Source organism: Notothenia rossii (genome assembly GCF_949606895.1).
Source record: "Notothenia rossii genome assembly, chromosome: 10".
In the NCBI taxonomy this organism is placed as follows: Eukaryota; Metazoa; Chordata; class Actinopteri; order Perciformes; family Nototheniidae; genus Notothenia; species Notothenia rossii.
The window spans coordinates 6,686,846-6,713,800 of record NC_136908.1 but is presented as its reverse complement, the minus strand read 5'-3'; the positions used below and the strand labels follow the sequence as shown (position 1 = coordinate 6,713,800).

Genomic DNA, 26,955 nt, shown 5'->3' with positions numbered 1-26,955 from the left:
GGATTTCTCCTGCCACCCGGTGGTTACATGTAGAAGCTTCAGGAGAGGAGGAAAAGGACACATATTAAACATCTAAAAAAAACAATAACAAGCAAATTGAAGGCAGGTAATTAAAATATAACGATGTTAAAATTAGTGCTTTCTATTAAGTAGAATCTCTACATCAAATAAAATGTTACCATAGCCCAATGCTGGAAAGTGCCTGATAACAATTACTCAAATGATACTATGATATTTTTTTGACATACTATAATTTTATTTTTTCTAATATGTATTAACATACTATACTAGAATGTTTTTATAATAAAAAAAAAAAATATTATACATGGCTTTTTTCAGGCATTCTGTACTATGACTTTTTTCGACGTACTATAATGTGACTTTTTTATCGACATAATATACTATGACTTTTTTACCACGTACTATAACAAAAAGAAAATACTTGAAGGTATTTGAATGGACTTTTACTTGATTTACTTTATGTATTCATTGGATTTAAAAGTAATTTTTTAACGCTTTGAGCAGCATAAATAATATGCCATTCATTTAAAAAATAATAACGAGTTAAAACTGGTTAAAGATGGATAAATATGTTTTTCCTACCTTTCAAGGAACCATTCATTTTAAAAACATGACAGCACATTTGGCTGAGGCTTTTATCCAAACCGACTTACAATAAGTGCAAAAACCATAAAGATTATATCTCCGAACAACAAGGAAAGTGCAGATACTGTATATTCACTTCAGTAAAAACCTTATAGCCAAATTGAAGAACCACACACACGTAACCCAGTTTTCATATAAATCTGTAAAAATGAGAAGTTTAATGGAAAACATGAAAATGACGGAGTGATTGCATCGTTTATAAAAGCAATAACACAAAAATACATGTAATCTGTTTATGAAAAGAAACTGCACCGTAGCTACCATGTACGTGAAAACAGGTTTTCCTTTTGGATATCAAATTATTTTTCAGTGCTTGATCTGATCTGACGTTAGAAAAGGAGGTGATTGTAAACCCTGCTTCTTCAAAACACAAAGACAACAACAAACAAATAAAAACTGACAAATAATAATAATAATAATAATAATAATAATAATCACAGCCTTTAAGAATGACGTTTCAAACCACAATCTCGACATAAATTGCACTTCAAAATACTGGTCGGGTGGATAAATATTTGTAGTACCTTCTTAAATCCATTTTGGTAATACAGTACATTTACACAGCAATAATATATCAGAGCTGTTATAAGGGGTTAATAAGAAAAAACAGATTAAAACTTCTATTTTCATTCCAGCTGCTTTTGCATATAGTACAGAGTTTGCATAATAGCCTTTAAATAAATTAACACCGATGACATCAAACCAGAGGGTAAAAAAAGATTTACAAAACGTACTGCATATCTAACGTAGTGTCTATATATATTATTCATATAATTACATAACAGCGTCATTCAGAAGCGGTGCTGAAGTGCTTTTTTGTCGTGTTTTTTTACACCAGACTCTGGTTTTTAGTCTTTTTGCACTGTCCCTTTAAGACTCCGCCTCCTATAAGAGTTGTGTCTCGGAGGAAGGAGTCTCTTTTTGGCCTTTGGGGGTCTCGGGGTAAACGGGTCTTTCTGCCACATGTTTGTCCACATCCGGATCTTCGTCTTTGACCCGGGTGTCGCTGCTGGCCGACGTCTCTTTAAGAGTTTCCCGAGGCTGAAGGTGAGAAAATGGCATTATTAGTGGCAGTAATATAAAGAAAAGCAATTCAAATGTAGCTTGGTTGCTGATTGGCTAATGGTTACACAAGCCAACAAATCGTTATGACATCATAAAGTGGACAGAATCTGATCAGCTCATTTTCTGACAAGTTTTTATAGAAATGGATCAGGACAAAAAGAGAGAGAATCTTTGTTCCTGAAACTTTCAGAATCTCTTTCCACAGAGGGGACACATGTTGATGTAGAAGAGACATGAAGAAGAGGGGACACATGTTGATGTAGAAGAGACATGAAGAAGAGGGGACACATGTTGATGTAGAAGAGAGATGAAAAAGAGGGGACACATGTTGATGTAGAAGAGACATGAAGAAGAGGGGACACATGTTGATGTAGAAGAGACATGAAGAAGAGGGGACACATGTTGATGTAGAAGAGACATGGAGAAGAGGGGACACATGTTGATGTAGAAGAGACATGAAGAAGAGGGGACACATGTTGCTGTAGAAGAGACATGAAGAAGAGGGGACACATGTTGCTGTAGAAGAGACATGAAGAAGAGGGGACACATGTTGATGTAGAAGAGACATGAAGAAGAGGGGACACATGTTGATGTAGAAGAGACATGAAGAAGAGGGGACACATGTTGATGTAGAAGAGACATGGAGAAGAGGGGACACATGTTGATGTAGAAGAGACATGAAGAAGAGGGGACACATGTTGATGTAGAAGAGACATGAAGAAGAGGGGACACATGTTAATGTAGAAGAGACATGACGAAGAGGGGACACATGTTGATGTAGAAGAGACATGGAGAAGAGGGGACACATGTTGATGTAGAAAAGACATGAATCAGTGGATTTTGCATAATAGGTGACCTTTAACTAAGCAAGTCTGATTGTATAGAGGTCTATGAGAAACTTCTAACTTGATGTATTACCTCAGTAAACATTTTCCTGATGAGTTTAAACCCTCAATCGGTCGTTTCAAGTCTTCTTCAACACAGCACGTCTTTCCGTATCGATACCCGGATGTCTTGCCTCTTCCCCGGGACTCGACGGTTGTTGAACACCTCCTCTGGTGTTTCTCTGTATTCCCACCAACACCTCTGGGTCTCGCTGCGTTCCTTCCAGAGTTTCGTGGCGCTGCAGCGGAGGAAACCCCCCCAGCCTCCAGGACGCCCCCGCTGAGGGTCTGCTCTCCAGGCTGTAGAGGGGCATGGTGGAGCGGGGCGTGATCATGTGGATCCCACCGATGGGGATCAGGGGGGTGGGGGTCCGGCCGGGCTGCTGGGAGTGCAGGGGGAGGTGACTCAGGAGGTTATGGTTCCCTCGGGGTCGAGGGGGATGTGGGGGGGTGAGGGTCAGACCAACCTCATCCACATACTGCAACAAAACAAGAGGAAGATTAATCACCTATTGTGCAAAATCCACTTGTTCATGTCTCTTCTACATCAACATGTGTCCCCTCTTCTTCATGTCTCTTCTACATCAACATGTGTCCCCTCTTCTTCATGCCTCTTCTACATCAACATGTGCCCCCTCTTCTTCATGTCTCTTCTACATCAACATGTGTCCCCTCTTCTCCATGTCTCTTCTACATCAACATGTGTCCCCTCTTCTTCATGCCTCTTCTACATCAACATGTGTCCCCTCTTCTCCATGTCTCTTCTACATCAACATGTGTCCCCTCTTCTTCATGCCTCTTCTACATCAACATGTGTCCCCTCTTCTCCATGTCTCTTCTACATCAACATGTGTCCCCTCTTCTTCATGTCTCTTCTACATCAACATGTGTCCCCTCTTCTTCATGCCTCTTCTACATCAACATGTGTCCCCTCTTCTCCATGTCTCTTCTACATCAACATGTGTCCCCTCTTCTTCATGCCTCTTCTACATCAACATGTGTCCCCTCTTCTTCATGTCTCTTCTACATCAACATGTGTCCCCTCTTCTTCATGCCTCTTCTACATCAACATGTGTCCCCTCTTCTCCATGTCTCTTCTACATCAACATGTGTCCCCTCTTCTTCATGCCTCTTCTACATCAACATGTGTCCCCTCTTCTTCATGTCTCTTCTACATCAACATGTGTCCCCTCTTCTTCATGTCTCTTCTACATCAACATGTGTCCCCTCTTCTTCATGCCTCTTCTACATCAACATGTGTCCCCTCTTCTTCATGTCTCTTCTACATCAACATGTGTCCCCTCTTCTCCATGTCTCTTCTACATCAACATGTGTCCCCTCTTCTTCATGCCTCTTCTACATCAACATGTGTCCCCTCTTCTCCATGTCTCTTCTACATCAACATGTGTCCCCTCTTCTTCATGTCTCTTCTACATCAACATGTGTCCCCTCTTCTTCATGCCTCTTCTACATCAACATGTGTCCCCTCTTCTCCATGTCTCTTCTACATCAACATGTGTCCCCTCTTCTTCATGCCTCTTCTACATCAACATGTGTCCCCTCTTCTTCATGTCTCTTCTACATCAACATGTGTCCCCTCTTCTTCATGTCTCCTCTACATCAACATGTGTCCCCTCTTCTTCATGTCTCTTCTACATCAACATGTGTCTCCTCTTCTTCACGTCTCTTCTACATCAACATGTGTCCCCTCTTCTCCATGTCTCTTCTACATCAACATGTGTCCCCTCTTCTTCATGTCTCTTCTACATCAACATGTGTCCCCTCTTCTTCATGCCTCTTCTACATCAACATGTGTCCCCTCTTCTTCATGTCTCTTCTACATCAACATGTGTCCCCTCTTCTTCATGTCTCCTCTACATCAACATGTGTCCCCTCTTCTTCACGTCTCTTCTACATCAACATGTGTCCCCTCTTCTTCATGTCTCTTCTACATCAACATGTGTCCCCTCTTCTTCACGTCTCTTCTACATCAACATGTGTCCCCTCTTCTTCATGCCTCTTCTACATCATCATGCGTCCCCTCTTCTCCATGTCTGTTCTACATCAACATGTGTCCCCTCTTCTTCCTGTCTCTTCTACATCAACATGCGTCCCCTCTTCTTCATGTCTCTTCTACATCAACATGTGTCCCCTCTTCTTCATGTCTCTTCTACATCAACATGTGTCCCCTCTTCTTCATGTCTCTTCTACATCAACATGTGTCCCCTCTTCTCCATGTCTCTTCTACATTAACATGTGTCCCCTCTTCTTCATGTCTCTTCTACATCAACATGTGTCCCCTCTTCTTCATGTCTCTTCTACATCAACATGTGTCCCCTCTGTGGAAAGAGACTCTGAAAGTTTCAGGAACAAAGATTCTCTCTCTTTTTGTCCTGATCCATTTCTATAAAAACCTGTCTGAAAATGAGCTGATCAGATTTTGGCCACTTTATGATGTCATAAAGATGTTTTGGATTGTGTAACCATTAGCCAATCAGCAACCAGGGTAACCCCCCCCATCTTATCACCAAAACACGGTGACATCAGAATATTTAAAGGAAGTTGAGTTGCAGAGGCAGAAAACCCACCTGGGCTTTTCTGTTTTTTTAGAAATAATTTTGAGAAATTAGGATATTGATTTATCTACCGTGATTTGAAAGTAACTGACTGTGAGTATCAGCATTGAACTAAACCTATTTATTTATTATTTAAACTAACAATTTCAACCTTTTAGTTGTTCATTCAAGCCTAAAATTCCAACCATTCATCTCCTACGTTTGACAGAAAGTGAACAACCTGTTCGTCATCATTTAAATATAACTCAAAGGTTTTATTTTTCATATAATAAGCACACTTTCGTTTTGGGAATTAAAATCTCAGGATCCTCCAACAATGCAACATACAATATACTGAAGACATTTTAAAAGTCATGAAATACTGTAATGGTGAAAGTAAGTTGCAGGAAGTAGAAAATGATATCCATACAAAATATATAGATGAATAAATGTACAGTAGAATAAATACTGTATACTTTGATAATATGTAAATGTGTGGAATAAACAGATTATGCAAGGTATGAGCATTAAATCACAAACAGATGGAAAATGCAACCACATCTTCTGCAGCATTTTCATCAGATTTCAACCTAAAATCTGCATTTAATTCTTATTTTTCATGCATTCTGAATCTGTTTTAGTCGTGTGTATAATTAACACTTGGTCAGAGCGTGGCTTTTGTTCAAACCGCCGTCTTTTCACTCACCTGCGACTGTGTTAGTTTAGCCGACAGTTTTTAAACACAGCAGCTTTGGGCTCACAAAGATAATCTTGTGTGGCTCAGTGAGTCAACACCTAGAACAAATATAGATAGGCTGGTACATACGAGGGTTATTTTAAAAGCTGCACATTTATTGCAAAAGGAAGGAAAAAGGCAAATCTCTTCTTTTTTTATTATCGCTCAAACCCAGCCTGCAGCTCCTTTAAATAAAGCGCAGAGCTCCCAAATAGACGCAACATGTTTTCCCTGGGCAGCCGCTGATAAAACGAGAAGCAGGCCATCGTTAAAAACCAAAGATGGGAACCACATGTCAAACAACCAGGGAGAATATCTCACTTCTCCCTAATATAATAATCATAAAAAAGTACTCTAAAAGTGTGGTTATGTTTCGGTGTAACCTCACCACTTCCTCTCACACTGATATAGGTCTCAGAGGAGGTCTCTGCCGGGTGTTTTTCACATCTGCAAACATTTCTACACCTGTTAACTGGGTTTGTGTGGTAAGGGGAGACATTTGTATACACCTAAATATACGATGGGTACATATATGTGCATACAGTATATGTTTAAATATGAACCAGATTTCTTAATAACCTTTCAAATATACATTTTAATGCACATTTTTTTATGGACTGTTTGCTGTTTCTATAGAAATGGATCAGGACAAAAAGTGAGAGAATCTTTTGTTCCTGAAACTTTCAGAATCTCTTTCTGCAGAGGGGACACATGTTGATGTAGAAGAGACATGAAGAAGAGGGGACACATGTTGATGTAGAAGAGACATGAAGAAGAGGGGACACATGTTGATGTAGAAGAGACATGAAGCAGAGGGGACACATGTTGATGTAGAAGAGACATGAAGAAGAGGGGACACATGTTGATGTAGAAGAGACATGGAGAAGAGGGGACACATGTTGATGTAGAAGAGACATGAAGAAGAGGGGACACATGTTGATGTAGAAGAGACATGAAGCAGAGGGGACACATGTTGATGTAGAAGAGACATGAAGAAGAGGGGACACATGTTGATGTAGAAGAGACATGGAGAAGAGGGGACACATGTTGATGTAGAAGAAACATGAAGAAGAGGGGACACATGTTGATGTAGAAGAGACATGAAGCAGAGGGGACACATGTTGATGTAGAAGAGACATGAAGCAGAGGGGACACATGTTGATGTAGAAGAGACATGAAGCAGAGGGGACACATGTTGATGTAGAAGAGACATGAAGCAGAGGGGACACATGTTGATGTAGAAGAGACATGAAGAAGAGGGGACACATGTTGATGTAGAAGAGACATGAAGCAGAGGGGACACATGTTGATGTAGAAAAGACGAGAACAAGTTGGATTTTGCATAATAGGTGATCTTTAAGTGACTCACCTGTCTCGCTGTAGTCGGTCTGTCTCTCGGGGGGAGACGGGTGTGACACTGCACTGTTAGAGGAGTTAGGGTGGAGATGGAGACATGACAACTGGATGTGGAGGGGGAGGAGGGGGGAGGAGAAAGGCTCTGAGGGGGAGACGTCTCTTTAGTTCGTGCAGATTCTCCGGAGGACGTTGATGCGTCTAATCGTCTGCGGGCGAAGGCGGCCCTCATGGCGGAGGCCGAGCTCCTCCGAGGGGATTCTTTCTGATCCAGTTTCATCTCCTGACCTCCTGGGTGAGGTTTATCTCCCTCGGGGGAGGCAGGGTGAGGGATTTCAGGTGCTTTGGAGCTGGTGTGTTCATCACGACGGCCATCCTTGTTATGTTCATTATGTTGACTTGTATCTGGGGGAAGAGGACGTTCTTCACGGCCACCTGGGGCAGAACAAAAAAAGTCATATCGAACACATTTTGTTTTAATTCCTCTCAATTTGTCTTGCATTTACCATCTCTTATTCTTTAGGGAAAAAACAGAGACGTTGACTTTAATTACATTTATTATATCAACAGATTTCACATAAATGTGTTGAAAGCAATAATATTAAGTTTAAATAAAAAAGGATTGGGGTCAATTTATTATTATTGCTTTCAACTAAGCCGATAGATTTATGTGAAATCTGTTGATATAAAATATTGAATTAAAGTCAACGGTTCAGGTTTTTCAGAGTGAAGCTGATTTTGGATAACTGCTCTGATTCCTATGGTACTTTTACACTAAACAGGGGATCAGAAAAAGGGTAATAGTAGGTCAATTAATTTGAAAACATGTGCATATAAATACAAACAAACCTGAACACAATTGGTTAGGGGTTAGGGTTAGGGGTTAGGGTTAGGGGTTAGGGTTTAGGGTTGAGCGAATATTTGTGGCTGTCAAGCAGGGAAATTGAAACCTCAAAGTAATGGCTGAATGTTTTAGATAGTCAGCTAAGAAACAGAGAGATGGTTAAAATGTTGAAATGCATCCTTCCTGGAGACTCAAGATATATATATGTTTTGCCTCTACAGTAGAAAACCAGATGAATTTCAATAAGGGGAAATAACAAAAGAGGCTTCTCGTTTGCAGTGAAAACAGAATTAGAAGTATGAAAAACAACCTCGTAAAAATGATACCTTTATTTGTGGCGTCCGGGTAGCAAACGGTTTCTTCTCCATGTGCTTCAGATCTCAGGTGTTCGATGCTGCTTCCTGCAACAACATCAACAACAACAAGAACAAACAAGCTTAAAATTTCATTTAATTTCATTTGTATTTGTTCCGTTCACGGTATGCACAACTTAATGTATAACAATTGTTAAAAAAAACATCTCTCTTTAAACACACCATTGAGCGAAAAGGAGCAGGGAGAAGAAAATAATCTTATATGACCCGCCCCTTTCTAAAAGAAACTAAATAAATAGAAATAGATGGTCAGTCCTACATGTTTACTTATTCAGAGCCAACCATAACAGTATCGTAGGATAATAAGAGAAACACAAAAACTTACTACAAAAAATACTTATTTCCCACTTGACAGTTAACGGAAAGAAACAAAACACCAAAACATGTGCAAGGCAAAGTGCGACACCCTCATCTCAGTCCAACTGGAGAAGAATGGATAATGGATGCACAGGAAATGGAAATCACAAACTAATAAATAATAACTCTTACCTTTGTCTTTGAGACAGGTGTTCGATGGGGATTGTGTGACGCCGTGGCTGCATGTTGGCAGGTTGGATCCACTGTCCTCACTTTGGCACTTCTTCCCTCCACCATCACCATCACCATGCACGAGTGGATGCTTCTCATTTGACCTGCAGGTGTAAAGAGAGGTTTCCCTGTCAGATGTGTATTGATGCTGCTCAATCAATAGGAGTAACAGGAGCTGACAGGCACCTGTAAGCAGCGTTTCACCGCCTCTGTTTATCCAGCGTGAGTACGTTATCTACACACTGAGCTGCCACACATGTCCACTGAAGGGGCTCCCACTTCACTGCAACAGAGGGGCTTTCATACGCCAAAACCAGCACAACCCCCCCCCCCCCACACCCATCACAGCTCACACCAGTCCAAACAGCCTGGCCCAAGGTTTCAGGGCCTTTTAGCTGCAAGGAAGCCAACACAAACAGTCGGGAGAGGGAGGGAAACCCTGGCCGAGACCAGCTGCTGCTGCAAATAAGCGTGAAAAAACAGCCCAAATAAAAACACATTCCTACGACAAACAATCCTTCTGATTATCATCGGCTGTTTTTGCTTCTATTTTCGGCGCAGGGTGGCTTTTACGGTCTTAATGAAAGAGAAACATTTCATTAAGGGGCGCTTATAGTTCCACTTCATGTCCAGGCTTGGGGAGTAATGGATTACATGTAACGGGATAATCAGGACACAAGAAAGAAGGTATCCATTAAAGTAACATAAAAAAAACGACGATTCCATTCCGGAATTCAAATTAGAATGTAGAAATGACGCGAGAATTCCGAAACAACTCTTAATGAATTATTTTGTATTAATAGGGCCCAATAAGGTGACACTCGTACTCATGCTTAAGTAAAACATTGATATTTTTTTTTTTTCTAGTATTTTGTTTGCATTGAATTTGATATTGAGGTAATCCAAAAGTAACAGGAAGTAGTCTGTCAGGTTACTTTATTTTTATATTGTGATGCTCAGATTAGGTTACTGATTACATATTTCTCCAGATAACTAGTCATTGTAATGGAATACATTTTTAAAGTAACCCTCCCAACATCAGCAGCCTTTCATGCAGCACCTTTTCCCACCTGAGATTTGAGTCTAGTTGCCCCTGCTTCTCACCTTTCCCCAACAACTACTCCTCTGCCTCTGTTGCTCTCTCCTCCTCAGACAGACTGAGGAGGAGAGAGCGAGGATGACTCATTCCTTGAGGAAGGCAGCGAGGAGCGTCAACATGAGTCCCAACAGGGATGTGTTCACAGACTCCCAAAGCCAGAAGAGAGTCACAGATGGCAGCGCTCTGCGTCGCAGCGTGTTCATCTCAGCCTGTCTGCTTTAACCTTGCTGAACATGTATGTGAGAAAAACTGAAAAAAAGAACAGAACAGTGTGCAGATAAACACCCTTTATGTTTACGTGCTGAATTTTATTATTATTATATTCATAGTCAGAGGTGGGAAGTAGTGGAGTACAAATACTTCGTTACAGTACTTAAGTACATTTTTCTAGTATCAGTACTTTCCTCCACTAGACTTTTTACTTTTACTTCTTACATGTTGAACACAAATACCTGTACTTTCTACTTCTTACATGTTGAACACAAATACCTGTACTTTCTACTTCTTGCATGTTGAACACAAATACCTGTACTTTCTACTTCTTACATGTTGAACACAAATACCTGTACTTTCTACTTCTTACATGTTGAACACAAATACCTGTACTTTCTACTTCTTACATGTTGAACACAAATACCTGTACTTTCTACTTCTTACATGTTGAACTCAAATACCTGTACTTTCTACTTCTTACATGTTGAACACAAATACCTGTACTTTCTACTTCTTACATGTTGAACACAAATACCTGTACTTTCTACTTCTTACATGTTGAACACAAATACCTGTACTTTCTACTTCTTACATGTTGAACACAAATACCTGTACTTTCTACTTCTTACATGTTGAACTCAAATACCTGTACTTTCTACTTCTTACATGTTGAACTCAAATACCTGTACTTTCTACTTCTTACATGTTGAACACAAATACCTGTACTTTCTACTTCTTACATGTTGAACTCAAATACCTGTACTTTCTACTTCTTACATGTTGAACACAAATACCTGTACTTTGTACTTCTTACATGTTGAACACAAATACCTGTACTTTCTACTTCTTACATGTTGAACACAAATACCTGTACTTTCTACTTCTTACATGTTGAACACAAATACCTGTACTTTCTACTTCTTACATGTTGAACACAAATACCTGTACTTTCTACTTCTTACATGTTGAACTCAAATACCTGTACTTTCTACTTCTTACATGTTGAACACAAATACCTGTACTTTCTACTTCTTACATGTTGAACACAAATACCTGTACTTTGTACTTCTTACATGTTGAACTCAAATACCTGTACTTTCTACTTCTTACATGTTGAACACAAATACCTGTACTTTGTACTTCTTACATGTTGAACTCAAATACCTGTACTTTCTACTTCTTATATGTTGAACCCAAATACCTGTACTTTCTACTTCTCACATTTTGAACCCAAATACCTGTACTTTCTACTTCTTACATGTTGAACTCAAATACCTGTACTTTGTACTTCTTACATGTTGAACACAAATACCTGTACTTTCTACTTTTTACATTTTGAACACAAATACCTGTACTTTCTACTTCTTACATGTTGAACACTAATACCTGTACTTTCTACTTCTTACATGTTGAACCCAAATACCTGTACTTTCTACTTCTCACATGTTGAACCCAAATACCTGTACTTTCTACTTCTTACATGTTGAACACAAATACCTGTACTTTCTACTTCTCACATTTTGAACACAAATACCAGTACTTTCTACTTCTTACATTTTGAACTCAAATACCTTTACTTTCTACTTCTTACATGTTGAACTCAAATACCTTTACTTTCTACTTCTTACATGTTGAACTCAAATACCTTTACTTTCTACTTCTTACATGTTGAACTCAAATACCTTTACTTTCTACTTCTTACATGTTGAACTCAAATACCTGTACTTTCTACTTCTCACATGTTGAACACAAATACCTGTACTTTCTACTTCTCTCATTTTCCAAACAGGCTGGTTCCTTTAGTCTGAATGTGTGTTTGGTGGCGTGATCATTATTATTTAGAGTCATTGCGTGCCTATTGATTTGAACATGATCCGTGTATCCATCATTTCCTGGTCTTCTCTAAAGAAGAGGGACCAATGAAAACGTTGTCATGTTGCCGTTGTTCAGCATGGAAACATTCATTAACTAACAAAGACATTATTGTTCTATTAATATAAAGGGAGGTCAGGTACTCTTTAAAACAGCTGCTAGTTATAGGTACTTTTTACTCGAAGCCCATACTTCTTTACTTTTACTTAAGTAAAGAAGTTTAGTCAGTTCTTCTACTTTTACCAGAGAGTTTTTAAACACCAGTATCTGTGCTTCTACTTGAGTAAAGGATGTGTTTACTTTTGCCATCTCTGTTCATAGTATTATTTTAACTTTAACTAGTACATATAATACACAGGAAATTGTCCTAAACTATGATCCTGGGACAAAATACTCCATTGTTTTTCTATTTTAGGGCACTTAAAACATGTTGTTAATCCGTTTTTAACACAGCAATGGTCCAAGTTGTATCTGTCAATACAGTATTAAGCAGATGTATGGTTGCTATGATTATTTTTATTTTTTAAAATACAATTTTAATATATTGTTTTAAGCAAACTTATGAGGAACAAAGAGTCCAATATTTTCTATTTGAGGACATACATCAATATTTCGTTTTGAGTTTTTGCATATCATTGGTAGATTTGTATTGTTATCGAGCCATAAGTATGGTTGCTCTGGCTAATCGTATTTAAAGACACCGTTTAATATTTAATATGCTGTATTTGCAAACAGACTTAGGGTAGTGTTTAAGTACACTGGATGTTTGTGAGAGGTTCAAGCTAATTGGAAAAAGTTGTTTCTGTGTCTATGATATCAACAAATTAAGACTTCTGGTCATTTATAGAAAGATATATTAAAACCTGACTGTTTTCAATGTGCAAAAATGTAAAAACTAAAGGGGTGCTTAGTGGCAAAGACCTCCTCTGTTGTTCACAAATGTGAGAACCAATGTGGACATGTATTGGGTTCTTCTTTGGCCGATGCCGAACCTTCCAGCAATTTCTCATGAAAATCCGGCCAGTGGTTTTCCCGTAATCCTGCTGACAAACAAACCAAACCGGAAACATAACCTCATTCGGAGGTTATAAAAGTGGGAGCCAGGAGTTTGAGTTTACTGCTTAGAACCACCTACAGTAGCCTACGGAGTCTAATAAACACCGTTTAGCTTGAGAGGCCTTATAGGGTATATGCAGGAGTCCTGAAGTCAAATGTAATACCTTTTAAGACCCTTTCCATACATTTTAAGACCTTCAGGCAGACTGTAGAATACAACCTCTTTGGACAATTTATATACTTATTGAAAACAAACTACACAATGTAACACCTTGGAAAATGCCCTTTAATACTTTTTAATAGCCTTCATTTTCGCTAAATTGATTTATCAACTTGTAATACTTTTTAAGACCCCGCGGACACCCTGCCTTAGTCAGGGCAAGAAAATTCCCAAATCAAACCTCATTTTACCTTAATTTTAACAGTGAAATGCTGTTTGGGGGCATTCAAGCCGTGATTCAATTCATTCACCCATTTATAATATAAAAAGGAAGTTGAAATGGCAATATAAACACTGTATAAAATGATCAGTATGAATCCTAAAACAATAACCAGGAGCCAATTTGAACTTTTAAAGAAATGTGATCCAAACATGTTCTCAAAAAACAAGATTTTAAATCATTTGTCTGTGTTTTTTGCTTAATCCCATTCAATATGCCCCCCTTGGCTAATGCTATGATTTGTCTATTTAAGATTTATTTATAACATTTACAACAGTATCAACTATTCCTCCTGGTTTCCACTTAAAAGACAAGTCCAGAAGTTGAAACATCACTCTCTTGACAATCAACGACCACGACAACTACTTAAAGGTGGGGTAGGTAATTTCGGAGAAACCAGCTCGAGTGCGTTAGAATTTGAAAACACACAACCGGAAAAAATCTGCCCCTTCCTTCAGACTTCCTTACAGAGCCCCTCCTCCAACACACACAAACGTGCACATGACCAATGAGGGCACGAGATAAGTTTGTGCACAGATGGAAGGCTGACAGGCAGGTAGGCTATCCAGTTATTTTAGCCGGGCCGGCTCAGATGATTGGTCGTGCTTTTTACAGCGCTACGGCTTCCACAGATGACATTTATTTATGGATTTTTTGTCAAAGTACTTCAGATATTCATTGCTATCGGGATGTTAAGAGCATTCCATGGAATATAACAAAAAGTGTATCTCGAGCCGGTTTCTCAAACGTACCTACCCCACCTTTAATAATCTTCCATTTCTCTATTAGGTAGTAGGGCATTTAAAGTGCAGCCCCTCCATGTGAGTGGCTGGGATGTTTGGTGTAAATGATTCTCTGCAGGCGAAGAGGAAACAATGTCGTTTTTTCTGGCTTCAGCCCCTGAACAGACGGCTCTATTGGTGCAGACAGCCAACCCTCGCCCTGTCCAACATGGTGGACAGACAACAGTTTCCACAACAAACCACAATACGTGACGCAATCCCACAACACGAGGCAGCAACGAGGGATTTCATTCTGTAAATACAGACCATATGTCACCGGCAAACCTGAAGCTTCTCATGAGCTCACACTCACCCTCTCTCAGATTTCCAGACGTCAGGAGGTTGTTGACTTCTGGAGCATGACTGTACTTCCTCGTCCTCCTCATCGTTCTTCTTCTCCTGCTCCTCTTTTTCGTTTGACTGCTGCCTCGTTTCCTCTCGGTCTCTGCAGAACGACTGGCTGTTGTACACCTACACCCGAAAGAGACATGGGCAAATTCACCAACTCTGCTCCAGCATGCCCAGGGAGAAAGAAATTGGGAATTCTCATTGAACGTTTTTTTTCAAAAACAAACAAAATAATAGATCTGGATAACTAAGCAAAGTTTATTTAATGCCTTTTGAGGATACCTTTTGGAAAAGGGAAGTGAGTGGTCAATTTCTGCCTCCATTGGTTAGATAGTTTGTGTTATGATGCGACTTTTGTGGATCCGAACTCTCCGTTTAAAACAGTAAATTCAAAAAATGACAAATAAACCAACCGATGATGGAAGTTGTAGGACAGCAACTCCTGTGGTTGGCTAGGTCAAATTACAGTTTTTGTCAATGGACTTTGGTAGATTTCGAGACAATGTTTGACAGTGGTAACTAAGTACTGTGGTAAAGTAAAATTTTTAGGTTTTTATAATGTGTTATAGTATTATAATTTTCTGCTACTTTGTATTCCACCCAACTACAATTCAGAGGTAACTATAGTACTTTTACTCCACTACATGTATTACTTTACCCTAACTAACTTCATAGACATGGATACGGATAACAAATATAATTAACACTTACATTAGACTTTAGTTACACCTTTACCAACTGTGATAATCATATTAATACATAAATACTATATTTATAATCAAAACATATATACATTATTCTGAAATGGGCTAATCTGCAGAATGAGTACTTTTACTTTTGGTACTTTAAATATATTTTGTTTTAAGTAATACTTGTTTTTCTTAGCTTGAGAAACATGTGTAAGGCAGAGTAATAGAGTGTTCTTACACTATGGTATATCTACTCTTACTTAAGTTCAAGTACTTCTTCCACCTCTGGTGATTAGTGATGAAATTACCTCAGTAGAGCATGGTCTTCTGTTGTCCTCTTGCTCCATTGACTCTGTTGTCCTGACTGTCATGGGGGAGAAGGTGTAGATGGAGGGACTGACCCTCTGCTTGCACTGCAGCAGAGAGAGCGCTGTCTTGCTGGAGAGGCCAGGTGGGTTGGGGTCATAACCGCTCGTGGACCAGGATGAATACACTGAGGGCTTCTGTTCATCCAGAGGGGAAGGGTTTGGTTTAATGTAGTTCAAATAGCACCAGCTATTACAGGTGCCGGACTGCAGACTGGGGTAGGATGTTCCCACATGTGTGATGGGAGTGTAAACACTGGATGTCTGATGTTTTAGTTCCTGATTGCACGTGTCCACTGATGCCTTGTCAACCCTTCCCACCTCCTTCCCCTCTTCTTCTTTCACTCTTTTCTGCTGCTGCTTGGACTCAGACGGGAGCTCCATGCTATTTGAAGGCGAAAGCATGCGTTTGTTCCCCCCTGAGCCCGACCCCCTCAGGCCATCGTCAGGCCACAGTTGAACGTCCGTACTTGCATACCTGTGGTTTCTATATTCAGCTGTAGGGATGCCTATATTGTGTGAATCAAAGGCATCTGGGGGTCTTGGGGGGCTGGGTTGAGAATATGTTGTGTATATGGCACATGCAAGGGTGAGGGTGTCTGTTTGGAGACGAACTGCTACTGCTGGAGACGTGACCGGCCTAACTAACTCTAGACTGGAAGATATAAGAGGGACGGACGGAGTAACTCTAACCTCTGAGTAATCCTCATGTAGAAGGGGGATCTCTAGCTTCAGTCCTGTAGACATGGGGAGGTATCGAGCTCTGGCTGCACCTGATGCTGCATGTGAAGGGTACGGTTGTGGGGCTGGAGGCGTGGGTTGCTCTGTTTGGACGTTCGAGACCTCCTCGTTCACAGGATCTACAGATGTGAGCTCTGTGCCGCCGGTTAACTGAATATTTTGACTTAGTTTCCACTGGGAGAAGATCTCTTTGCATTGTAATCTCACTGGATTACGCAGGACTGGATCCCCTAATGACGGGGAAGCAGGAGGCCTGTACGTAGAGGTTGGACTTGCTTTAGAAGTTGTTGTAGAGCTCAGGCGTTCAGGACTACGGTTCTGTATTGTGCACCGCTCTTCCTCCTCCTCCTCCTCCTCATCTGGATCTCTAATAGCAGTGTGTCTCACAAGGAGGCATTTCCTTCTTTCCCTCCAGCCCACTGCAGAGCGTTCAGGCGATAGGCAACTGTAGTCAAAGGACTTACTGCGAGTCTCAGACATGAGGACACTCAGTTGGGAGTCATGAGGCGCCTGCTCTGAAGCTGAACGCCTCATCTCTCGGTGCTGGTGCACCCCGGGCACCATCAACATTTGAGCCGCTCTTGATCTCCTCAGAGGGGTTGATCCCGCTAACTCCATGTCTGGTCTGTTCGACTCTTCAAAGGACGTGGACCGACTGGATGCGTAAGATGCACTACTGTCCTGACTCGGGCTGCGAGGCAGGGATATGGAGTCGAAACTGGATTCCCCCGAGGATTGGGCGATCTCAGCCAGACGTAAGCGCTTCTTCTTTGGAGGGAGCTTTTCGATGGGGAGCTGGGCCAGAGAGGGGCTTCTCTGCGGCCACTGAAACTCCTCAGGTTTCTCTGAATGTTTTGCTATGGATGAGGTCTCTGTTGAGGACGCTGTGCTCATGTTTGAGTCCTCTGTGACCAGTATTTCTGGGACCAGCACACTGTGTTGGCGGACCAGCTTTCGAGTTGCTTGTTTGGTCGACGGTTCTTTCTGAGGCACCAGTTGATATTCTTCATGAGGGTCTTGATTCTCATTGCACAAAGACTCCTGTTTTTCAAATGAACTCGTATGTTGGATTACTGAACAGGTTTGTAGTGTAGGTCTTCTTGGACTCTCGTAAGCTAAACTGCTTTCATCTTTACACTTCCCCGACAAGAGCGCAGGAGAGGGTAATGACGGCGAAGAGGGATCATCCAATTCAAAACTCTCTTCTTTCCTTCTCTTTCGCATTGCTGAAGCTCCTGCTCTGACTGCGTGGTTAATTAGCTGGGAGCATCCCATTTGACTAATGACCACCTCGTTTCTGGGATGATGTGCTAGGCATAGGCTTTGTTTGTGTTTCTTATAACCTTCCCAGTCTTTGCAGCCGGTGCCGCAGGCCTCACACTCATACGGCTGCGGTTGGCTTAGCGTGTGGTCAGGCACAGTGGTGACGCTGTCAGGGAAAAGGGAATGAGAAGAAACCTCATGTTCCTCTTGTGTTAGTTCGGCTCCAATAGGGATTTCAATAGCTGGCTGCCGTCTAAGCATCCCATAACGACGGGACACCGGCTGTCGTTCATCAAAAGACTGACTTAGGCGGAATTTACTGAGTCCACCACTGGAGGCGTCAAACGAACTAGCTGCAGATGGCATTGAGTTGCTTCTCAACAAAGGAGCGGTAGATGTTTGACCAGCTGGTTGCTCCACTTTTAGGCTCGGATGATGAAATTTCTCACATGGAACTCCCATGGTTATGGAGCCACCTTTGTAGCCCAGATCTACAGCTTTAGGACTTTGAACAAGTGTTTCTTTCAGAGCTGAACTCTTTTTAGCGTCGGAACTATTCTTCCTGGAGAGTGAGAATCTCCTTGGTTTTACACTGTCAATTTTACTGGTGTCCACCACCGCCTCGTTGATCGTGATAAGTTTGGTGATATGGTCAATGACCTGCTTCTTGGGCACTGTGAACGGGATGCTTTTGTCCTCCTGACCAGAGGCCTGCTGGTTATGGTGCCGAGACATCCTCTGAAGGTGTCCGAGACGTCCATACTTGCCGAGGATGATCTCTGCGTAGCTTTTGGCACTTGTGTTCGGTGGACTGTCTTGTGTCTGCTCAGTGCTTTCAGAGCGAGAGAAATATCCTGACTCTGTACTGCCTTTACTCCCTAAAACTAGAGATGAGGTCTTTTCATCAGATGAGTCTCTTTGACCATGCTTCCCTCTACTTAGACGCAGAGCCAGTCTCTTCTTCACTGCGAAGGAGTCATCGCTTCCTCCTGTGCAATCTTTGGCCATGTCTGTTTCATGGCTCTTGATCGAGGCTACGCTGTCTCGTCTTTCTAAAAGGGTTGATGCTGAGGATAATTGCCTGGTTTCATCTTCTGATTCAGTCGCCTGCTCCTCTAAAGATCTCGGCTCCCCAAGGGTCAGACCTGCCTTCACCCTGTGGGTGTGCGATTTACGGTGTTTGTACAAGTTACTCTTGGTCTTAAAAGAGAAGCCGCATGGGGCGCAGGGATAGGGTCTTTCACCTGTGTGGGAACGAATGTGTTTCTGCAGCACACTTGGCTTTGCACACGCACGGCCACAGTACGAACAGACATATTTGCCCGGTCTCTGAGGCTTGCGCTCTCGTTTCTGTTTTGGGGTGCCCTCCTGGCTGTCTGGTTTGGACTCGCTGGGTCCTCCTGCTGAGGAAGGCGAGCCCGGTGATGGACTAGAAGCTGTGGTTGTTTTCGTAGCCTCATGTTTGTGTTCTGGCGCCGCATCTGAGTCGACGCTCTGCCGCTGGTGCCTGAGACGTTTGCGTCCAGGATGCTGTCGTCTGGACTGTTTGGGTTGCGGTAGCGTGCCATGGGGCTTCGGAGAGCCAGTTTGCTGTTGTCGACGAGTCTGGGGGGGAGACTTATTCTGAGGGGGAGGAGACTCTGGTTGACAATGTTCTTGACCTCCGGACTGCTCCCCAGTCGTCAGGCGACTATGCGAGGCCTCCATAAAACGGACGGCTTCAGGTAGACACGTGGGAAGCGTCTGCCTGCGCCAGCTTACAGAATTCAAGCCAAATCATTAACTGGATAATGGGTTTAAAGTGTGAATTCTATCAATTTGCATCCACTTTAGCTGACTTCATCACTTGTTTGCTTAAACTTTATTGCAAAAAAGATGCCATTAGTTGCAGAAAGGCGGCATCAAGAAATGCAGCCTTGATATATCATGCGTGGAGGAAGTCCTGTGCAGTGATGACCTAAAGTTTCCCATCATGAAGCACTCAGCCTGTCTTTTCCGCCACACAGTCTCAGTTGACTCAGCCGAATGAATTATCCTTCTGTCTTCTCAACAGGAAGATCTGTGGAAACAAACAACTCATTATATAAAATAGTGGATGCAATTTTGAGACACAGAAAACCTTCTGACGCTCTGCTTTCCAAATATAGATATTTATATTTCATGTGTTACATAATCCCTTTATGTGTCATAACGTTCAGCGCTTTCCGGCGGCTGCTGAATTCTTTTAAATTAGAATAAGCTTATGTAATATTTGTGTATGCAAACACATCAGCACGTAAGCAAATAAAAATGATTATTCTGCTAACATTCAAAGAGAGAGGCACTATGTCCAATGGCTGTGACAGGAACATTTCAATAACAGCATAACGTGACATTGTCAAGGTTTTCAATGATTTGTACTCAACCGTGTATTACTCACAGTGGAACAAAATGCTTTTCTGTCAGACAGCCTTACATATCAAACTCACTTTAATAAAATCAATAAATGCTCCAAAACAGATTTTAAAAAAAAGATAATTGCGTTTATTAGTACTAACAGTGTCTCAACATGCTCTAATTGTTGCTGCCAGTTTGATATGTTGCATTTTCTAGCATCAGATCTACTTTCTTCAAAATAACAATCATTAGACAGTGCTCCAGAACAATGATTTTCCAAGTAATGGAGAGGGATTGCTTTCGGCTGTGAGTGACTGAGTTGAGATACTGAAGAGATCTCCCAATGCTTTTTAGTGCCAGCAAACTGAAACGGTAAACAAGGCATCCCACGCACTGACCAGCTGGTTTCCACTCCCACGTGCAGGTGGACGCTGCTGGATTATCTCCAAATGACTGATAACAGGTTGATAACCATCTTTGCTTTTACTTGTGGGGAGAGAATACATTGAAGTATTGGCCGAATATTAAACCAAAAGCAATCTGTACTTTGTAAAAGACCATTCAGATGTCATAAAACTCTTGCAGTGAGACTAAATGTAGGTCCAACAGGAGTTGTAAATGGATTTAGAGCTTTTGGAGGAGAGGCAGGGACTCAGTCATCCCACAGAATTTGTTTGCCTCAGAGTTCAGACTGTGGGATTTTCAGAGCCCCCGCACAAGACTAGCACCTAAAACATCATGCAATGCATCACATTTACAGAAGCGTGTCACACTTCCAGAGTTAATTAAAGACTGCTAATTTGCACCTCTCATTGTGCAAATGGACGGGAACTTGTTTTCTCCTCAACTCTTCTCTCCACACGAATCCTGTTTTCATCCATCTTTGGAAATCAGCCGATGTGATGTTAAGACTTTGCATCAACAGTAAATGCAAAAATACTATGCCATTCTAGGCCGATTGGTATCTTGTAAAGTTAATTGATTTCTCCCTCTTCAGGCCGCTATTGGTTACACTTACAGAACTTTATTGAAATCACCTTGAAGTTGATTAAACATACTACAGATAGTTAATCCATGACGGTAAACATTTAGTCATGACATTTCCCTGTATCATGAAAGCAGGAAATCTGCTTGAAACAACTGTTACAGTTTGCTTTAGCAGGGTACTTAAGTGGCCTGTCTTGTTGACTGGTCTTTTCTTTCTAAGTGACCTAAAAGGAGAGCGACTTCACTTGGAACGGAAAACCAGTCAAAAATAATGTGTCATTTCAGTGACTTTTACCACTCTATGTCAGTTCATACTGATGTTGGAGTCGTTACTCTTTAACTAATGTGTTGTAGTATAAATGAAGGCAGCATAGCTAATTGTCTGCAATATTGAATTATTCTGTTAGTTTGGTCCACAGATAAATGACGAATTCAAGAGAATAGCCAGCCTTGTATCAACTTTTATGGCCAAACTTGACAATTGCACCCCAAAAAAGATGGACATTAGGCGCTTTCACACCGGAGTACTTTTCCCAGTATAGTTCCGATATAGTTCTGAAAATGTTGCGTTCACGCCAAAAAAATCCGGAACTAGTACTTAGTTCATGAGAACCTTTCCACCCCCTTTTCAGTCCCTGCTAGAGAGCAGGTACTTTCATGCAAGAAAAAGGTTCCCATTTCTGATTGGCTGGGTGGAATGCAAACCACGCCCCGTCTAAAACTCCCAAAAGGTTTTGTGAAGCCGCCATTTTATTTTCCTCGCATTAGCATTATTAGCATTAGCCCAGCGCACAAACACAGAGAGACTAACTTATGGCAACACAAAAGAAAACATGGGAGCGGTGGAGATGAGGAGGTGTCGGCGTTCTGGCGATTTACTCGGAAGGCTTCAGTAGAAGCTGCTGGGAGTCCCAGCAGCTCCTACTGAAGCCAGTCCCCAACCCCGGGGACTTGCGGCCGGGGACTTCGGGTGGCAGTATACGCCGTGAAGTTGTTTGCGGCCTGCCAGTAAACCCAAAGCAGAAGAAGAAAAAGTGACGTCAGCGGCTCATTTGCGTAATCTTCCCTCAGGGATTTATTCCGGTGTGAACGCGATCTGCTCTTTAGTTCATCAGAACTCTTTAGTTGAACTCTTTAGTTCTGATGAACTAAGTACGGCAAAGTGCTTGGTGTGAAAACGACTATAGTTTCATCAAGGAGAGGAGCTACAGGAGTGAGAATCAGGCGGATCAAGGACATGCTTCTTGAGGTAGGATCAAGAGTTGTCATTGAAATGCAAGTTGTTGTTCTAAGGAAACTATTGCAAGCTGCTTTTTTAATCACTCATGTATGTTATAGAATTATTGCGGTTGATCTATTTACAGTTTTCCATAATGCCATACCAACAATGGTCAACCTGACGATAAAGCCAATGCAGAACTAATCTTCGTTCTTTCTGGTAATGCTTGGGGCCACTCCTAGTAAAACAAATGTTATAGAAGTCTATGAAAATGACCCTTCTTCTTACTTGATTAATTACCTCATTAAACCTGTTCCCGATGAGTTTATGTTCCTAATTGTTAGTTTAAAATCTTCCTCAATATATTTTAATGTTCAATTTAAAATGTATTGTCCTATTTAGGGTAAAATAGATGATAAAGAGGGTACGTATTAGGTATTAGCTTCCACAACGTTGTTCATATTTCTGTCTTACCTAAACTTAAACTCTTTTACAGTGTTTTCTTATTTCATGAAAGTAAATTGTAACATTATTTTTGCCTAAAAATATATTGTCAAGCGTTCGGTCGTACTTTTCTCCACCGTCTCGTTTGACTTCATAGCCGGGAGGGAGGCTGTGGCTCAGTGGATAGTGTGCTGGACTTCGAATCAGGGGATAGCAAGGTTGAGTCCTACTGCAGCCAGCATGCCGTTGTGTCCCTGAGACACTTCACCCCAAAATTGCTCCTCTGGGGATTGTCCACAGTACTGTAAGTCGCTTTGGATAAAAAGCGTCTAACAAATGACATGTAATGTAATTTTTCAGAAAAACCTGAATTGCCAAACTAAAGGCTTTTAAACGGTAGTCTAGAAAACCAATGGGTGATGTCACGCTGAATCAAATTCTTATATACAGCCTATGAATACAAATTAATTCATAGAACTAGCACACCTCACATTAACATCAATTCCTGCTAAAGACATTAGGACATCACCAGCCTTTAGTAAGGAACGTATGATAAGTGAAAATATATGCCCGTTATATGCTCAATATGTCAGTGTATAAATGTATATTGTATTCAGTGAGCATCCACAAATCTGTAGGGGCTGCTATAGTATATAATAGCAGAGAATAAAGTAATGTTCTGATGTCGTTGCAGTGTGGGCATCAGTTAAAATCTGCAGAGTGAACAGGTACTGAAACGTCAAGTTGAGTAAAAAAAAGAACTCTCTTATATAAATGCTTTATCCATTCACACACCGCCACGCGGAAAGAGAATATTGTATAAATGGCTTTTTAAAAATCTTGTCAATTTCCTCCTCTCACACTAATGGGCACCCAGCGGTGGTTCCTATGGTAACGGCCCTAAACCATGTGGTAGCAGATGGAAGGAGAGCTGGAGGCTAAATTTATCTCCCAGCATCCTCACCCACTACAGAGGGAGGCAGGCAGGCAGGCAGGCGAAGGTGCCTTCCTCCTCGAAGCTACAGCTTTTTTTGGAGAGGAAATCAATACTTTGGGAGTCTTAAATCCGTTCCACACCGATACTCCTCCACTCTTTTTCAAGAGGAAACTAGAAAGGGAAGTGCATACACGGAGGATGACAAAGAAAACTGGACCATTCTCCATTTTTCATGCAAGAGGAAGCTATCGTTTCTATACAAATCCAGCACATTTTAAACCCTTCTTTCCACCTTTGGGTCCTATTAATCTAGACCTACAAAGGCAATCATTTATAAGAATGAAGATTGTGCCATTATCTAAAATATGGTTTGGCATTTTTTCCCATTTATAATAGATATAGTGATATCAGACTAATTATATAATATTCTTTGTTTTTCTAATATTAAAACGTGGCACAAGTGTTTCTGGTTTAAAGGCTGCATTTGGGTAAAAATATGTCAATCACAACAAAGCCGGCAAGCTAACCAATCAGAGCAGACTGCGGCTCTGGTTTCGGACAGAGGGTGAAAAGAGGGTGCTGCAGCACAGGCAGTATGAGAAAAATAAAGAGCTTTTTGAACATTAAAGCATGGAGACATGTCCCAGTAGAGACACTAACGCAGCGTCCACACGGCGGCGTGCGTTGAAGCTTGCCGGCGGGCGTGTCTGAAACTCGACCAACAACCAATCATATGAATCTCCCGCCCCGGACACACAAGCACGCTGTTTGATTGGCTAGAGCTTGTACTGGCATATGATTTGATTGGCTGACGCTTCCTCCGAAGCTTCAAAAGTTGAACATTGCTCAACTTTTGAAGCGAGCAACGCGAGCAAAGCAAAGCAAACGCTCCCACAATGCAGTTCGGCAAAGCGTGATGTCACCCCATTCAAAGTGAATGGGCAGAAGCGTTGAAGCTTCAACGCACGCCCCACCGTGTGGACGAGCCGTTAGCACTGATACGAACCTGCACGTTAGCATAACTCTTTACAAATGTAAAATATAAGCTTCTTAACAATTGATTTCTGAAAATATCTCCCAACTTCAACAATTACATTCATACCTAAGGATTTTGATGCAAAAAAAAAAAGGAATTTCATTAATAATTTCATGATGAAACACAATGAAAACATGCTGATCTGAACTTGTTTCCCCCGCCTCGTAGACTCGTTTGAACCGAGCAACAAATGCCCTCATCTCTGCTGTTTTGTTTTCCAGCACAATAAACCTTATAAAATCAGAAGCTTCGTCTGCAGCCTGATCGCGGCACTCTCCGGGGACAGAGGAGAGCCCTCGGGGAGTGTGTGTGTGTGTGTGTGTGTGTGTGTGTGTGTGTGTGTGTGTGTGTGTGTGTGTGTGTGTGTGTGTGTGTGTGTGTGTGTGTGTGTGTGTGTGTGTGTGTGTGTGTGTGTGTGTGTGTGTGTGTGTGTGTGTGTGTGTGTGTGTGTGTGTGCATGCTCCCCGGTCCACAACATGCTAAGCATAGGACATTTGATGCACTACGTAGGGAGCTCATTCACTACCAATCTGAGCTTTAATACACACACAGCCCACGGACAACTCACTATACGCATCCTTCATTCACACACACACACACACACACACACGCACACACACACACACACACACACACACACACACACACACACACACACACACACACACACACACACACACACACACACACACACACACACACACACACACACACACCACACACACACACACACACACACACACACACACACACACACACACACACACACACACACACACACACACACACACTGCAGCTGCAAAAATATTCCAAACGTCTCCTCAAATGATTCATTTCTCCACCATTCACAGGATACACGATTGTAGCAGCAACAACAAAGAGAAAATCCCCTCAAATCCCGTCACTCTCACACACGCCGTAATCACTGCAGATGACAGAAGGAACATGGTTTTTTGTTACCTGGTAGCAGGTGGTGGTGTTTTGTCCTCCGATTGTGAATGACTGGATTCGGGAAAGAGAGAGAGAAAAGGATGAATGGGAGTGACGAGGGGTAGCGGAGTCTCTACGTGCACTGGGCTGATGAACAGGTATCTGAGTATATGATACGTATGAATGAACGGAGGAGGAGGGGACTCTTTCTCCCTGTTCATCTCCACCTTTCACTATCTCTCTTTCAGGTCAGAGTGAAGTAGCAGCTCCTTATTTGGAGGGTGACGTCAGCGTTGTGTTTCTTTTGGCAGCGGTGTCGGGCTGCACAGCTGGCAGAGCAGGGAGAGGTGGAGGGGCTTTCTCTTTTTTTACATTTGACCGGGCAAGGGCGGAGGAGATACTTCATTTTTTTTTTTAAACACAACTTCCCCATTCAGGGCTCACTTCCAAGCAAAGGTGGAGAGCCAGTGCAGATGCATTTTGATACAAAAACAAGTCAAGGGTCCGGCGCTGGAAGTGGTGCAATGGATCGAAGTACATTTATTAAACAAAACAATACTTTTTTTTAACTGATTCAATATTATTACAGGCAGTTGGTGACAAGGTGCATACAATTAAATTTGTTAAAATAATTTAAATATATTATATAATAATCTCCACATATTTACGCCACTTTGACAAAAGAACATAAATAAATATTTAAAGGAAATCGAGTTTCATTTTGTGCTGCTTTGTTTTTTTCCACTTCGTTTTGGAAGTCGTTTTTACCTGTACTAAATGTATCCGGATGTACTTCACAGATTTAAAATATAGTATCAGCTAATAATTAAACATTGAACTATAACTATAGGTAAAGATATCCAGAAGCGGTTTTATAAAGTTGTTAAAATTAGCTTGACCTTTACCAGCTGTGATGAACACATGAACACACAATATTCCTGTAATTTCATATTTCTGAAATGGGGCATTATGCACATACAGTCATTTTACTTTGGGTACTTTTTCACGCCAAATAATGCAACATTTGCCAATACTTTTGTAGTTTTTGTAAGATGTTGAATGCATGACTTATAACATAGTATTTTTTAGGTGATTTGGGGGAAAGAAGTCAGAAGGATTTACTCTGTGTTTAAGAGCAGCTCTGGAAAATGTC

At 41.4% G+C, this 26,955-nt stretch overlaps 1 protein-coding gene across 4 annotated transcripts in view; it reads right to left on the bottom strand.

Moving 5' to 3' along the window:
* Window positions 1–803: 803 nt before the first annotated feature.
* hivep3a (HIVEP zinc finger 3a) overlaps window positions 804–26,955 on the bottom strand; it is a 40,917-nt gene continuing 14,765 nt past the window's right edge. The window contains exons 1-8 of one of the 4 annotated variants that reach the window (XM_079654195.1): window positions 25,833–26,316; window positions 15,813–19,932; window positions 14,781–14,938; window positions 8,967–9,109; window positions 8,430–8,504; window positions 7,276–8,033; window positions 2,650–3,094; window positions 804–1,707 (exon numbers count right to left, since the gene is read on the bottom strand). In XM_079654195.1, the coding sequence (XP_079510321.1) occupies window positions 8,029–8,033; window positions 8,430–8,504; window positions 8,967–9,109; window positions 14,781–14,938; window positions 15,813–19,580 (4,149 nt within the window). In that variant the 5' untranslated portion in view covers window positions 19,581–19,932; window positions 25,833–26,316 and the 3' untranslated portion in view covers window positions 804–1,707; window positions 2,650–3,094; window positions 7,276–8,028. Of the gene's footprint in view, window positions 1,708–2,649; window positions 3,095–7,275; window positions 8,505–8,966; window positions 9,110–14,780; window positions 14,939–15,812; window positions 22,137–25,832; window positions 26,317–26,955 lie in introns of those variants that run through there. The other 3 variants (XM_079654193.1, XM_079654192.1, XM_079654194.1) reach the window with 3 other exon arrangements.